A 16,258-nucleotide genomic window follows, 5' to 3' on the forward strand; every position below is an offset into this window, starting at 1 on the left:
AACATTGAATTCTTTGTTTTTTAGTGGATAAATTTTTTGGGGATTTGAATTGTATCTCAATAAAGCCATTAAATAAAGGAATTAGCTAGCTGGCTCGGTGTGCAGTGTTACCACAGGGAGCCACAGATGGCCAGAGTCTAGAAACCCTGCAGGTCTTTGTCTTTAAGGATTCACAGTTCTGGAGTTTGGTGGAGGACTATAAAGCTGGAAATGTGGAAGTTTAAAACACTGAACTCTGTAAGGGGGAAAAAGTTTTAAGAGTGGTATTTATGGTATGATCTAATTTTTGTGTGACACTCAGACTCCATTGTGTACATGTATTTTATTTATAGATAATTCAACAGATGACAGTGAAAGTATTGGGATACTTTCACATTTCACTTTCATGTTTCATGTCGTTTACCTTTTCTCATTTCTGCACATACCTGTTGAGCACCTCCTAAGTGTTAGCGGCTGTTTTAGATGCTAAGGGTATAGTGTTGAGCATGGTGGACAAGGACCCCCCCTTGAGGGAGCTTGCATTCTTGTTTGGACAATCATACTTCCCGGTTGTTTGAATTTGTTACAGGAGATGGTGTTACCTTTTGTAATTTACAAAAGAAAATTAAATTTTTTTAAGTAAAAAAGGAATAGTAACTAGTTGGCTTGAGGGTAGATTATAAAAAAAAATTTTAAATGTTAAAGTGTTTTTTAAAAAAGCCAAGTGAAAAAAAAAAAAAAAGCCAAGTGACCTCAATTTTGCACTTTCTGGGAGGTTTTCTGGATGGGAGCGTATGCTTACATTTCTGGTCCTGGTTTAGTGTCTTTCTTAGTTATGTTCATTGATACCTGGTACTTTGGTAGTTAGCTCAACTTTATATCTGAATATGATGTTTTTCTGCTTAGCTCACCCTAATGGTGAGCAATGTAGTATTTTCCATAGTGATGAATTAAAGTCTGTCTGCTCAGTACAGACTGTGAATGTTTGGGCATCGTTTGCCACCAAGTTAGCAGTCTAAGAGAAGATGATACCATATGTTATATTACTGTTTCCTTTAGAATCATGGTATCTGTCCTGCTTTTTTTATCTTGAGTTAAGGTAGTAGGTAACACACTGGGGGTCAGTGTTCAAGCTAAGAACACAATTATGCAGTAGAAAGAAGAGTTAAGCCCCGGATAAACCTCTTGTCTCCTGTTACTAAATTGAGATAGTTTCTCCCCAAAGAAAGGAAAAACTTTTCCGTAATTGTCCCTAGCCTTGCCTTTTTTCCCCTCTCCATATGTTTGGTTGACCTACATTTTCATCTTTGATCTTTCTACCTCCAACCTTAAACAGGTCTTAAACAAGACTTCCTGTCAAGGTTCCTACTTATTTAGAAATGCCAAAATATAAACCAGATGTATTTATTGAGAAGCCTGAACCTCTTTGAGGCTCAGGACCCTTATGTCCTATTGCTTAGTTGGATTTCTCTTTGCAGGTGTGGAATTACAAGCTTCGGCGCTGTCTCTTCACGTTGCTTGGGCACTTAGACTACATTCGCACCACATTCTTCCATCACGTAAGTAGCCATTGTGGCTCTAGTTGTAGAGCATTCTTCAGGTTCTCTGGGAATCTTCTTGCTTCTCGAGAACCCATGCTTTGATAACAGAATTATTGGAGTTCTTGGAGTGGCTCTTCTAGAGTCTGTGTGGTGTTGACCTTTCTGCTTTGTTTCCTTCTGCAAAAGGAAGCACTCAGGGTTATATTGAATTGAATTGAATTGGATTCAGTGGGCTGTATAAGGAAGGCATTGATTCTCTATAGGGAAAAGTAGAGATTTGATTTCAGGTTGGCTGAGCTCGTGAACAAAAGTGTGCAGACTAATCCCATGTGGGGTGTTTTTAAAGTGTGTCTGGAGGGAGGGCAAGGTTAGATGCCATTTTGATGAGCTAGTAAATGTTTTGAAGCATTAACATAATCAAGCACTTCTATCCTAGGATTTTCGGGTACAGTAGAGGTTGTTCCTTTAGCCAGGCTTTCTACCTTTGATCTGTCAGGTCTCCTAGAAGACAGACTTAAATGTAGATTAGAGACTCCCAGCCTCTTAACCAGTCTCAACCTGGCTGGATCTTTCTATAATTCTGTGCTATTAGATTTAATTTGTACTGTTTCTTGATTAAGTCTCTTGAATTAAGTTAGAATATAATGAAATAAGAGTTTCCTGGCTAAGTATAGTTTTATTTCTTTCTGTAAAATTAAAAAAAATTTAGAATGATTGCAAAAATTATAGCAAAAACATTTGAGAATGATTAACCAAAGAAGTGAAAGACGTGTACTCTGAACACTATAAAACACTGATGAAAGAAATTGGAGATGAGACAAAGAAATGGAAAGACATTCCATGCTCATGGTTTGGAAGAACAAATATTGTTAAAATGTCTATACTCCCCAAAGCAATCTACAGATTTAATGCAACCCCTATCAAAATACCAACATCATTTTTCACAGAATTAGAACGAACAATCCTAAAATTTATGGAACCACAAAAGACCCCCAAATAGCCCAAGCAGTCTTGAAAAGGAAAAACAAAACTGGAGGTATCACAGTTTCAGACTTTTAAGTTATATTACAAAGCAGTAGTAATTAAAACAGTATGGTACTGGCATAAAAATAGACACATAGATCATTGGAACAGAATAGAGAGCCCAGAAGTAAACCCACAATTATATGGTCAATTAATCTTGGACAAAGGAGGAATGAATATACAATGGGACAGATTCTTCAACAAATGGTGTTGGAAAAACCGGACAGATACATGCAAAAGTACGAAACTGGACCACTTTCTTTCACCATACACAAAAATAAACTCAAAATGGTTTAAAGACCTAGATATGAGACCTGGAAGCATAAAAATCCTAGAGGAGTGTCTGGGTGGCTCAGTCAGTTAAGCAGCTGACTCTTGATCTCAGCTCAGGTTTTGATCTCACGCTGGGCATGGAGCTTACTTAAGAAAAAAAAAAAAAAATCCTTGAAGAGAGCACAGGCAGTAATTTCTTTGACATGACCGTAGCAACATTTTTCAAGATAATGTCTGCTGAGGCAAGGGAAATTAAAGCAAAAATAAACTGTTGGGATTGCACCAAAATGAAAGGCTTCTGTATAGCAAAAGAAACAGTCAACAAAACTAAAAGGCAACCTGTGGAATGGGAGAAGGTAGTTGTAAATGACATATCTGATAAAGGTTTAGTATCAAAAATATATATAAAGAACTTAAAAAACTTAATACCCAGGGGTGCCTGGTGGCTCAGTCAGTTAAGCATCTGACACTTGATCTCAACTCAGGTCTTGATCTCAGGGTTCTGAGTTCAAGCCCCGTGTTGGGCTCCATGCTGGGTTTGGAGCCTGCTTGAAAACAACAACAACAACAACAAACTGAACACCCAAAACCAAATAATCCAATTAAAAAATGGGCAGAAGACATGAACAGACATTTCTCCAAAGATATGCAGGTGGCCAGCAGACACCTGAAAAGAAGCTCAACATCACTCAGCATCAAGGAGATAGAAATCAAAGCTACAGTGAGATATCATGTCACACCTGTCAGAATGGCTAAAAACATCACCAGAAATGACAAGTGTTGGTGAGGATGAAGAAAGGGGAACTCTCGTGCACTGTTGGTGGGAATGCAAAATGGTACAGCCACTCTGGAAAATAATATGGAAATTCCTCAAAAAAATAAAAATAGAGCTACCCTATGATCCAGTAATCACACTACTGGATATTTACCCCCAAAATACAAAAACACTATTTCAGACAGATACATGCACCCCTATGTTTATTGCCACATTATTTACAATAGCCAAATTTGGAAGCAGCCTAAGTGTCCATTGATAGATGAATGGATGAAGAAGTGTGTGGAATATTCAGTGTTAAACAAGAATAAAATCTTGACATTTACAGTGACATGGATGGAGCTAGAGAGTATAATGCTAAGCAGAATAAGAGAAAGAGAAATGCCATATGATCTCACTCATGTGGAATTTAAGAAATACAACAAATGAGCGAAGGAAAAAAAAGACAAATCAAGAAACAGACTCTTAACTATAGAGAACAAGCTGATGGTTACCAAAAGTGAGGTGGGTGGGGGGATAGGTGAAATAGAGCATGGGGATCAAAGAGTACACTTATGATGAAAAAGAAAATTCTTAGACGGTGCATGCTTTGCTGTGAGCTCGCGGCTGGTGTTGACAAGGCCATCCTGCTGGTACTTAGTCCTGGAGGACCTGTTTCACTTTATGAGAAATGAAGCCAAGCGTGCTCTCTGTTTGATGCCTGAAACTTCTCTTAATGCACAAAACAAAATGGAGGAAGTACATTTTATTAAGGCCGTTCTCCAGGTCCTTTCATCCTAAATTTTTACCTCCAGCACTACTGGGACTTTGAAGAAATCATGTGCAGTGTAAGACCCTGTGGTGTTTGCTTTTATTTTAAGTCTAGAATGATTGGAGGAGGAGGTGGCCAGTGTGAATGGAATGCTTGCTGAATTGCCAGAATGGTTTTAGGTACCTCTTCCATGGTTCTCAACCATGGGGAATTTTGCCCCCCAGAGGATGTGGTAGTGTCCAGACACATTTTTGTTGTACGGCTTAGGGAATGAAGGCTGCTGACATCTGGTGCATGGGATCCAGGTATGCTGCTAAACTTCCTTCCATGTACAGGATGATTCAAAGAATCATTCGACTCAGAAATGTCTATAATAACCCCATTTTATGGATGGAAAAAACTGGGTTTCAGTGATGTTAAGTAATTAATAGAAATATATGTGATTAATTAAAAAAAAGAAAACCATTTGAGAATGATAACCGCTCAATAAGATGCCCTGTGAAGCAGGAATTTTTTGTTGTCGGCATAAGGGACGTGCTGAAGACCTGCGTAACAAGTTGCCATCCAGTTGGAAAGTTAGAAAAACTTTCTGTTATTTTTTTGGTTCAATAAGTATATGTGTGCCTTGTACTTACTAAGTTCTTTGCTAAGCACTGAAGATACAACTGTGAATAAGAAATACCTTCTTTTCTCAATGAGCTTATGGACTCAAAAAGAGCTATGTTGTTTCTCCATGTTATTTTTTGCTTTGGTTCCTGGGATGGGAATTTTTTGAGACTGGATGGCCTGACGAGTCAGACCATAAAACAGTGTTCTAATCCTAGAGTGAAAGAGAGAAGACCCTTTCATAGGATCTTAATTTACAGGACTAGCTGTGTATAAATAGAAATACACATATGCACACATGTACACAGAAAAGTAAGTACGATATATATTCTTTGCCTCTAAGAATCCTTTATGCCTTTTTCTGGCTTCTGTTCTGAAATCTCCAGGTGGAAGTGCCGGTGTGGAAAAGCTGGCAGAACGGTGGGGAGGAGACAGCGAGGCTGCAGATCAGAAGCTGTGGTCCCTTTCTAGTACAGCTGAGACGTCTGGCAGTGGGGGGTTTCCTCCAAAGAGAGGAATGGTTACAGAGCCCGAAAGAACACATTTGTTTAGTGTCGAAACCCTTTGGATTGTCTTTCAGGAATATCCCTGGATTCTGAGTGCCTCAGATGACCAGACCATCCGGGTGTGGAACTGGCAGTCTAGAACCTGTGTCTGGTAAAGCAGGAGATGCGGCTGAGAGAGAGGCTTCGTTCTGCCTGTGTTTGCATTATGAGCTTCCCTTCAGAGCAATCCTTTCCCTTCCCTAGTGGGCCCTGCCCGCTGATTCATTACTGATTGTATTTGTAAGATGCTTTCACATGCAAAATGATAAATACAGAGGCAATCTTGTCAGTAATGTATCGATCCGGATTTTCTGATCATTTCTTGCCAGGGAAGGGAGGTCCTATCACTAGGTTTTAGAACAAAACTTTTAGCTGGTTTTCAGTTCTGTTCTCGTGAAACATGAGTCAAGGTCTAGACCTCCATCCTGTTTTGTGTTTGGGTCTTGAACTTCTCATGAAGATGTAAGGACCATTGAAAAATGAGGCCATTTAAGAGGGATTATCCCACCAAAATCTAACTGGTAGTTTCCAGTATAAATTACTAGGACTCCATTTATTTTGATATATGAACGTTTTTAATATGAGAGGAGAGCTGTCTCCTGCAATTAGTAATATTTAAATGCTGAAGCATCAGAGCAAAGAAGGGGACTATTGTTAAAGCAGCTGACTTTGCTTATTGTTACTAGTTCAGAATTGTTAGGTTGACTTGCCTTTGCCTCCAAAAAGAATACTTGGGTCTGTTATCTGTTAAAAATGGAGAGTAGTATTTAGTGTGTAGGAGTCTGTTGAGTCCTGCCTCTAATTTGGTATTGTCTTTCTCTTTTCTTCTTGCAGCGTGTTAACAGGACACAACCATTATGTAATGTGTGCTCAGTTTCACCCCTCAGAAGACCTGGTTGTGTCAGCCAGCCTGGACCAGACTGTGCGTGTTTGGGATATTTCTGGTGAGCTGCCCAAGTTCAGGGGACAGCCTCATCATGTCTGGCGCAAAACTGCAATTGCTTAAAATAGTGAGGGTAGTTGGCTTAGACCAGGAAAAGTTAGAATATTCTGTTCTCATGTAATGGCATCTCTGCTTATGAGGGTATTAAATCCGCTTTTGAGGGTACTTTGAGTTAGCGGTATTCTTGAGAGAAGTGGCTGCTCTGGAAAGTGTATTTAACTTGAAGAAAATTTCACTTTGTAGGTAGAAGAGTATCTATCTAGTTAAAATCTAGATACTGGTATATAGTATAGTATATAGAATCTATATATTTGGGAGTATTTGATTAAGAATCATGCCTTCCAGGGGCGCCTGGGTGGCTCAGCCGTTAAGCATCTGCCTTCGGCTCAGGTCATGATCCCAGAGTCCTGGGATTCAGTCCCACATTGGGCTGCCTGCTCCACGGGAAGCCTGCTTCTCCCTGTCCCCCGCTCCTCTGCTTGTGTTCCCTTTCTTGCTGTGTCTTTCTCTGTCAAATAAATAAATAAAATCTTAAAAAAAAAAAAAAAATCATGCCTTCCAGTAAAGTAAAACAAGAAATAACATCTTCCACCAAAACGAATTTTGGGAATAGATTAATGCGGGGCAGCAGGACTCTGGGATCCTGTGACCTCATTTAGAAATAGGAAAATCCCTCCATTTCTTCTAATGTAGGGAGCACAGGAGAAGTGGGATTTTTATGTCCAGAACACCTTTCAATGGGCAGACTTCTAGAAATTACAATGACCAGAAATTAAAACAGATTTGTAGATTTTGGATAGTTGGAATAATCTCTCCTTTCACAGTTTATGTATCTTGATTTGGGGGTAAGGATTTAAATGGTTGGCACTATGTAGAGGAAACATGAAAAGTTCCTAAGCCGAGAGGGTAAATGTGGGGAAAGGACAGCCCCTGTGAGGTGGGCAGGCCGGTAGGCCAGCAGGCTGGCCGGCTGGAAGTGCTTTGTGGACGGGTAGAATATGGAAAAGGAACTCCAAATGCTATGGTGCCCTGCCCAGTAAAATTTACTTATCACGGGGCGTCTGGGTGGCTCAGATGGTTGAGCGTCTGCCTTCGGCTCAGGTCAAGATCCCAGCGTCCTGGGATCGAGTCCCGCATCGGGCTCCCTGCTCCTTGGGAGCCTGCTTCTCCCTCTGCCTCTCTCTCTGTCTCTCATGAATAAATAAATAAAATCTTTAAAAAAAAAAAAATTTACTTATCACTTGCTGAATAGTCTCTCTTTGTTTGTTGCCTTCGGAATTCTTAAGAGATTGGGGTTCTGTGGAAGGTCAGTGGCTAGACTGCAAAACACTTGTTGCGTTCTATAAAAGGAAGGCCCCTCAGAGGTCCTTGGCCTGGTTCTTTTTGGTGGTAAAGGTGTCATCCATCTGAATCGTGTGGCCGAGGTGGTAGCTTTTCTCAGCTCCCTTGTGACATGGTGGGCTAGAGCAGTGTGGTACTTGCTCTTCGTACAAGCCACTAATGAATAGCAAGCCAGGAATTTGGATTTCTGGGTGCAGCACTTGGAATATTGTAGTAGCAGTTGGTTAGGATTCATGCAGCATAGAAGGCAACCAGGGGAGGATGAGGACAGTAGGAGAGCAGAACCTTTGGGTTCTTTTTTTTTTTTTTAACTTTTTGACTTTCTAATGTATACGTATTTTGGTGTGGCAGAGATCTGAAGAGCTAAAAACTGATTTAGGTGACAAGATGCTCTTATCTATCTCTCCAGCCCCTTTCCCTTCCCAACCAGGAGAAGAGTTTTTGATGGAAACTCAGCGTATGTTATGTATGGTCTTTAACTCAGGGATGACAGTCTGAGTCCTGTGTCATGGTGAACTGTTGTGATGACTCTCATCTTAGAACTTCTAGAATCTTCTGCAGTTTTCAGAGAGTCGGGATTAGAAGGGAATGGCATCAACAAGACTGTTGGAGATAGGCAAGTTGTACTCCTTTTCACTAGGGCTTCTGCCATTGCAGTTTTTCGTCAGACTGATGAGGCTTTTTGAAGTACACCCAGATGTGACCAGCTTTGCCGACAGGAGTTGAGCACAAGCACCATGAGCCTGTGTTCCCTCCTCACTGCTAGTGCCAGGAAGTTCCTTATTTACTTTCTCAGTAACCTAGCTATGGCTTTCCATGGTTTTTCACTGTGCACACATTCAAAACCCCCTCTCTGTCTCTGGATATAGGAGCCTGATGGGCTTGGGTCTGGCTCATGCTGTTCCTGCTGATCAGCAGCCATTATTTAGAATCGTGTTTCTCAGCCAGAGCTCTGTGACAGGATTGAGCACTACTCAAATACTTTGAGTGACTATTTTCTCACTTCTTATGAGAATGGCATATAGCTAATGACATTGTAGATCATAAAGAAGTTAATTTATTACATGCATAAAGGGATGCTTTGGCCATTAAGGGCTTAATTCTGAGAAGAGCCTCTTACTGCCCTGCTCTGAGAGTGCTGGTCACGCCCCCTGATGCACGCGCAGCAGGTGCCTGTGGCCTAGCCATAGTGATTGGGGCAGTTAGGTGGATGGATTCTCACTGATAACCTGAAATGCCCAAGGCAAGAAATCCTTTTCTTCACTTCTGTAGGTTGAAGATCATTTTTTGCATCAGAATTAAGGACCTTAAATCCAAGAAGAGAGGGCGAGAGTGTGACCCCAGTTGGGGTTTCTACTTGCTCTTGAATGTGTGCAGTGCATGGGTCACTATCTAATTATATTGCAGTCACTATACTTAGCATATGTGATACTGAGAATTTTGTGCTGACTTGCTCTACTGATGTGAATGCTCTCTTTACTGTTTCTGTGTTTTCTCTACTTACAACTCTCTTGACTTCCAGTAACCCCTTAACCAGAGTGAAAGGAGATGCTTTGGTCTTTAACCAAATGGAGCTTTGAGTTAGACTTTCACATTTAATCTTTCCTTTTCTGGAAGTCAGCACACTTTTTTTAGCAGAATTATTTTTGCCTGGGTTCAAATAAGTCTGAACACAGGAAGAGTAATTAGCTTTCAGGTCTGTTAGGGACCAGAGGTAGTAATTCTGAGAGAGGAAAAGTTAGTTCTGAGTCAGAGAATGAATACCCTCACATTTAAAGGACTGCTGAAAATTCTAATTGTTTGGAATGTCTACCTCTCTGAGCTCAATATACAGTAAGAAAACGGAGATCTTTAAAGGAAAACCTGTCTTCTTGTTATCTGTCCCATGAGAATTGAGCCCCATGGGGCTTACTTAACCTGAATCTCTTCTGTTAGCCTGGTAAAATATGTTTAAAAGAGAATATATTTACAATCTAGATATAGAAGATAGGTTATTTTTATAGCTTGATCTTCCAAGTAAACTGACAGTTAAATTATCTTAATGTGCTTACACCTTTGCATGTCAAGCCCATGTAATTCAGGCTTAATCTTTGAAATGACAACTAAAAAAGTATTAATTTGCTGCCAGTTCCTGTCCTTATTCCTCTCTTTTTACTACTTCCCCTGGCCCCCATTGGGAAGCGTGCGTCAAACTGGTCCAGTCTGAGAGTGAACTCCCTTCCCTCTGGATTTGAGTAGCTGCTGTAGAAATTTTCCATCTGTCGTTCAGTCGTAGTGAGTGGCTTGTCAAACGCTCAAATACTTCTCTAAGTATCTTTTCACTGCCTGTCCCTATTCATCTCTCTGTCTTTGCTCTTCCCCCTTTCCTGGGTCATGACAGCAAGTGCAGCAAAGGCTCGCATTCTGTCATATGGCTTTCCTTTTAATGGGTTTGTTGAAGCTTATTGGAGGTGAAGTTCCTCACAGCTGTCTGTCTCTGTGTCTTCCTCTGAATCTGTTCCATACACCAGACTCATTAGAAGTTGACAGATCCCATTAAAGAGACAAGCGAAGTAAGTGAGAAGAGACATCCCTTTGATAATGTATTTATGAAGCCTTGGAGAGTGCATTTTTGTTAAAGCATCGGCTTTATTTCTCTCACCTATTGACTAAATGCTCATCTTGGACAGGGGACGAGATGATTGACACCGTCGGGCCCTCTTAAGCACTTGCCTCCCCAGTGCTGATGTCTGCGTGCCACTGGAAGAGAAGAGATTACATTAATATTGTAATTTTAGAACAACAAAGAGAAATACAGTCATTAAAGTTAAATGTTTATATTTTCCGACAGGCCAACATTTAGGCTTAAAGTGACTTAGGTTTTATTTTCAGTAATGGCTTTTATTTTCCCCCTAATTATGGATACTTGTTTTTTATTTTACAAGTGCCAGTAGTTTGAATTTCCTCTTTCCCCCACAAACACTTCAAAAGATAGAATTTTAGTCCCAATTCTATTTTCTTATTTATATATAATTATACCTGCTTGCCTGTCTCAAAGGTTATCAGGATCAAATTACAGAACATATGTTAGAGAGTGCTTTGAAAATCACAAAGTGCTTTTCAAAGGTAAAGTAGTTGTTAGCATAGCTTTGGTTGTGACTGTATCACAGTTTATAAAGATAGGTGTAGTTGAGCCATGAGTTTGGGTCGTATACACGGAAGACTCTTCTTATCCTGGTGTCTTTTTTCTGTTGTTTTCAAATTGTGGGCAATTCCTCCCAGTGAAACTAGCCTCCAGAAGTTTTAGGTTATTTTATTTTATTTTATTATGTTAATCACCATACATTACATCATTAGTTTTTGATGTAGTGTTCCATGATTCATTGTTTGTGTATAACACCCAGTGCTCCATTCAGTGCATGCCCTCTTTAATACCCATCACCAGGCTAACCCATTCCCCCTACCCCCCCCAGTCTCCAGAAGTTTTAATGGCAAAATACATGTATTTAGGTCTATAACCAGCCTTTTTAAGTAAGAGCTTAAAAGGACATGACAGTTTTATTTTTATTTATTTATTTTGACCCTAACTAGATTTTATTCGTCATGATCTAAAGGAAAGAAATTACATTGATCTGGCAATCTTTTTGTTGAGAATACATTTATAAAGTTCTGTTGTGCATAAGGACATGACAGTTTAAATTATTTTGTTCACTGCCCAAGAGTCACATAGAGGAGTACACTTTCCGCATAGTTGTACTTTTTTTACTCTCTTCCACCAAATAACTGTTCGGTATTTAATGGGCCTTGTTTCCTTAGCTGCTCTGGAACTGCCCCATGAGTTGCCCAGCAGCTTCCCGTTTGAGAAGCACACAGCTGTGGCTTCCCCAAATGGCCTTTCTTTGAAAAGTTTTTGAGATGATGGAAGAAAAGTTGCTATAGTTGTCACAAAGTTGAAAGTGGAAATGGGAGGTTTACCATTTTAGGCCTCATTTCAAGAACAGTCAAGACTAGAAATGACCTCAGGTAGACAGCTCTTGAGGCGAGGCTCGCTGAGGAAGGTAGCCGTGTCAGAAGTTTGGATCTCCTCCTTGGGGAGGAGATCCCAGTAGCGGGCTGTTAAGTGTTCAGGGAGGAAAAGAGGCTGGTCAAAGTGCCTCTATATCTTGAACATTTTTAGAAAGAGATAGATAGGAGCTTTTGACTTCTTTCTTCAGTCTCTCTAGATTTCTTTTTCCCTTCTTTGTCTTTAACGTTAGTTTCTCCCTGTACCTTCCTGTGCCTCTGTTACTGGGCTCTTTTTGGTAACATTATTTTGTGTCTTCCATTCCACTCCTCATCCCTTCGAAGGTCTAAGGAAAAAAAACTTGTCCCCTGGTGCCGTGGAGTCCGATGTGCGAGGAATAACTGGGGTTGATCTGTTTGGAACGACAGATGCGGTGGTGAAGCACGTGCTGGAGGTACTTATCTTCACAGCCAGCGGCTCATCTGGGCTCTTGTCCGGGAGGCGGGGACAGGACGCCGCTCGTTTGTTCATTCCTGCAACAAAGATTTGTGCAGTGCTTATTAAATGCTGGGCATTGTTTGGAGACACTGGAAACAGAATAGTCCATGAGCCAGGACAAATGAGGCTTCTGTGCCACCTAGGGGAGAGTCACATTACCTCCTAAACCCAGTGGGGAGAGAGGGAGAAGGCTGGTATAAGCTCTTTCACGATCCCAAAGCAGAGTCCCGTTCGCACACCTCTTGTGAGAGTTGGGATTGGGGGGGGTTGTGATTTAATCGGAGTTATTAAGGACCAGCCATGTGTGAGTAATTTGTGTGCGTGGTGAAAAAATAGAAAAGCATTAGAGAAAGAAACTAGATTTTTAAGAATATCTAATTTAATCCTTACAGCTATCCTCTGAGGTAGATATTAGTAACCTGATTTTACAGATGAAAAAAATTGAGACTTAGAGAAATTGAGCAGTTTACCAAAATCCACATGTATCTTGTAATCGAAAGAACTAGGATTTGAACTTGGATCGGACTCCAAAACCCAAGGGATTTTCGCCACACATGAAGTCTCTCTATAGTGGTACTGAGTACAACTGTATAAATAAAGTACAAGATATCTTAAAATTAGCAGTTCTTAAACTTTGTGTTCTGAGAACCTCTTTATACCCTTAAGACTTACTGAGGACCCCAAAGAGTTCTTGTTTATGTGGTTTATATCTTTCAGTTTTTACCGTATCTGAAATTAAAACTACAGACTTTTTAAAACATAAAATATATAAGCACACATTCTGTTAGCCATCAGAGCAATGACGTCATGTCACGTAGCTGCTGGAAAACTTTATCCTCAGGAGAGAATGAAAGTGAAAAAGGCAAATAATGCCTTAACATTATTAGGAAAATAGTTTTGACCTCACAGATTTCCTAAGGGAGTATTGGGACTCATCCGAGAGTTTCCCAACATTTCCTCATTAAGTTGTAAAATTGGTTTTTATTCTTGTGATGTTAATAATTAGTTGGGGAAATAATATATAAGTAGACAATAAAACAAGGCAGTGTATCCCAAATGCAAATGACGCTGAATTTGGGAGTAGAAAGATTTGGGAATTGGCATGAGAACTTGGGTGTAATATTGGGTGGGTTGACATGGTAACTCTCATGTTCATATCTTAGAATAGCATAATCCCTTGACTCTTCACAGGAAGAGTAAAAATCAGAGACATTTTCAATAACCACCAGCGTGGCTCTTTAGTTTGCTTTTAGTAATAGTTATAAAGCCATTTTAGAAGAACCACTTCTTTTTTTCCACAGGGTCATGATCGTGGCGTAAACTGGGCTGCCTTCCACCCCACTATGCCCCTTATTGTATCTGGGGCAGATGACCGTCAAGTGAAGATCTGGCGCATGAATGGTGAGTAGACCAGGGACGGTCACTGTGTCTAAAAAACGGACTGCTGGCCAGCCAGGTGAAGCAGCCAGGTCTGCTGGCCTTAGTGACCCATTTTCCTACCTTAGGTTCTTACGCTAATCCTAGGAGCATAAAAATTGCCCCGTTCTCTTTTTTCCTGTTTTTGAGGCATCCTGATTTTGAGAATTCTGAACACAGTTAAGAATAAACATTCATTCAAAAACATTTACTGGGTACCTGCTTTGTACTAATCATTGTTCAAGGCTCTGGAGATATGATGGTGACTAAAACATATGGAGCTTACATTTATTCTGTCTTGACACCTAGTGACAAAACAGGGTAAGAGGATAAAGAATGATGGAGAAGAGGTGCTGCCATTGATAGGTGGGTCCGAGTGAAAGAACAAAGAAACATATAGAGATTCAGAGGCTTAAATGAAAAAATTGCCTTGTTAGAAGTTGCTTATGTAGGGGCGCCTGGGTGGCTCAGTTGTTGAGTGTCTGCCTTCGGCTCAGGTCATGATCCTGGGGTCCTGGGATCGAGCCCTGCGTCGGGCTCCCTGCTCAGCCGGGAGCCTGCTTCTCCCTCTTCTGCTTCCCCTGCTTGTGTTCCCTCTCTAGCTGTCTCTCTCTCTGTCAAATAAATAAAATCTTGGGCGCCTGGGTGGCTCAGTTGGTTAAGCGACTGCCTTCGGCTCAGGTCATGATCCTGGAGTCCCTGGATTGAGTCCCGCATCGGGCTCCCTGCTCAGCAGGGAGCCTGCTTCTCTCTCTGACCCTCCCCCCTCTCATGTGCTCTCTCTCTCTCATTCTCTCTGTCTCAAATAAATAAATAAGATCTTTAAAAATAAATAAATAAATAAAATCTTAAAAAAAAAAAAGTTGCTTCTGTAGCATTTTGGAGTAGCACCTAGCATTTCGTTGGAGATGCCGTAATTTTAAATCCTGAACTTGTAGTAGTAGTAGAGAGTTGTGATCTAATTCTTTTTGGTCCTTCAGAGTCAAAGGCATGGGAGGTTGACACCTGCCGTGGTCATTACAACAACGTGTCTTGTGCTGTCTTCCACCCTCGCCAAGAGCTGATCCTTAGCAATTCTGAGGACAAGAGTATCCGAGTCTGGGATATGTCCAAGCGGTAAGAGGGTTATGGTGGTGTGTGACCCAAGCCAGGGGAAAGCCCCTCCTCTCTCATTCTCTCCTAAAAGTTAGATTAGACTGCTTCTGTGTGTCTCTCCATCTTCAGCATATGGAGAAGTCAGATCTGATGTTATGAAAACCTCAAGGGGCCTAGAGATCACCCAGCATTTACAGATCTCCCATCAATGCAACTTCCATGTGCATTTTTTTCTCCCCCAAATTTAAGCATGTTCTTCGGTAGTTAGGAAAATAAGAAATAGGGAATGAAGGTAGTATAACAGGAAATCATGATGAATAAGGGGAGATTGAAATACCCAAATATTAGGGTCAGAGTATATGCAATTTGCTGTCCCTGATTTAATCTTTCATCAGTGTGCTGGCTTACACTCAGTGTTCAGTGCTGTTGTATGTGATAGACTGAGGATTACTCTGAAATTAATGTTTTCCTTTGTGTACCTTTTGCTTTCCTAGGACTGGGGTTCAGACCTTCCGCAGGGACCACGATCGTTTCTGGGTCCTAGCTGCCCACCCCAATCTGAACCTCTTTGCAGCAGGTAAGGGCCATTTCTTCTCTTTTTCTCTTGTTTAAGTTCAAAGTTTGTAAGGTATGAGAGTGATTCTCCATTAGCTTTCTCTCCAGTTGATGCATAGCAGGGTGGTGGGGAGAAATAGGGTTCTTAGAGCCGGGCGGTTGAAGCTTCTCTCCTTTGCTCTCCCTCACCTTCCTGGAGAACCAGTTGTTCAGTGTTTGTTCTCCACCCAGATCCATTTGACAAGAAAACCCCTTCCCTTTGATTCGTTAGGAAGCTGATAGTGGGCACTCAGGGTTCTCAGACAGAGGAGCTGAGGAGCTCGAGGCTGAGTTTCTGTCATCCATTTAGCAGATACATGCTGCACCTCAGGCCCTAGTCTGGGTGCTGCTGTGAGAGCAGTGCCTCAAGCAGTGTCCCCGACCCTGTGGAACTCTTATGTGTAGTGAGTGGGAGAGACAGTAAAACAATAAGTATGTAAAATAACATGTGGAAGATGCATTGAAGAAAAGGGGCGTGGGGAGGGACACGTGGGCCCTGCTGCTTCATGGTGGGTCTTGAGGACAGTGAGGGATGATACACACAATGCTGGCAGTGCTCTGAGAGGTGCTGGGCACGTGTGAGCGGCATCGGAGGCCAGGAGGGGCACAGCGAGTAGGGGTGGAGTCGAGGGAGGGAAGAGCAGGCCCGGCTGTGCTCCACCTTGCAGGCCAGGGTTAGAGTCCAGATTTTACTCTGAATGGGTGGAGAGCCATTGGAAAGTGCTGGGTAGGCAAGTGAATGATCGGGTTTTTGTGTGGAGAGCTGACCAGGAGGACAAAGGTTGGAGGTTTCTCTGAGAGATGGTTGATGCTAGTAGGGAAGAAGCAAAACATTTTTTAAAACAACTGGAAAGGCTTTTTAAACTAGCATCCCTGTTTAGCAAAACCTCTTATGC

At 41.4% G+C, this 16,258-nt stretch overlaps 1 protein-coding gene across 2 annotated transcripts in view; it reads left to right on the forward strand.

Moving 5' to 3' along the window:
- The window catches only part of COPA (coat protein complex I subunit alpha), a 44,227-nt gene that overhangs the window by 6,000 nt on the left and 21,969 nt on the right, over positions 1-16,258 (forward strand). For both annotated transcript variants that reach the window (XM_081825322.1, XM_081825323.1), the window contains exons 4-10: positions 1,458-1,538; positions 5,529-5,605; positions 6,328-6,437; positions 12,104-12,213; positions 13,559-13,658; positions 14,654-14,789; positions 15,263-15,345. In XM_081825322.1, coding sequence (XP_081681448.1) covers positions 1,458-1,538; positions 5,529-5,605; positions 6,328-6,437; positions 12,104-12,213; positions 13,559-13,658; positions 14,654-14,789; positions 15,263-15,345 — 697 coding nt within the window. The remainder of the gene's footprint in view (positions 1-1,457; positions 1,539-5,528; positions 5,606-6,327; positions 6,438-12,103; positions 12,214-13,558; positions 13,659-14,653; positions 14,790-15,262; positions 15,346-16,258) is intronic.

Source organism: Leptonychotes weddellii, chromosome 6 (assembly GCF_054177405.1).
Source record: "Leptonychotes weddellii isolate Sample4059 chromosome 6, ASM5417740v2, whole genome shotgun sequence".
In the NCBI taxonomy this organism is placed as follows: domain Eukaryota; kingdom Metazoa; phylum Chordata; class Mammalia; order Carnivora; family Phocidae; genus Leptonychotes; species Leptonychotes weddellii.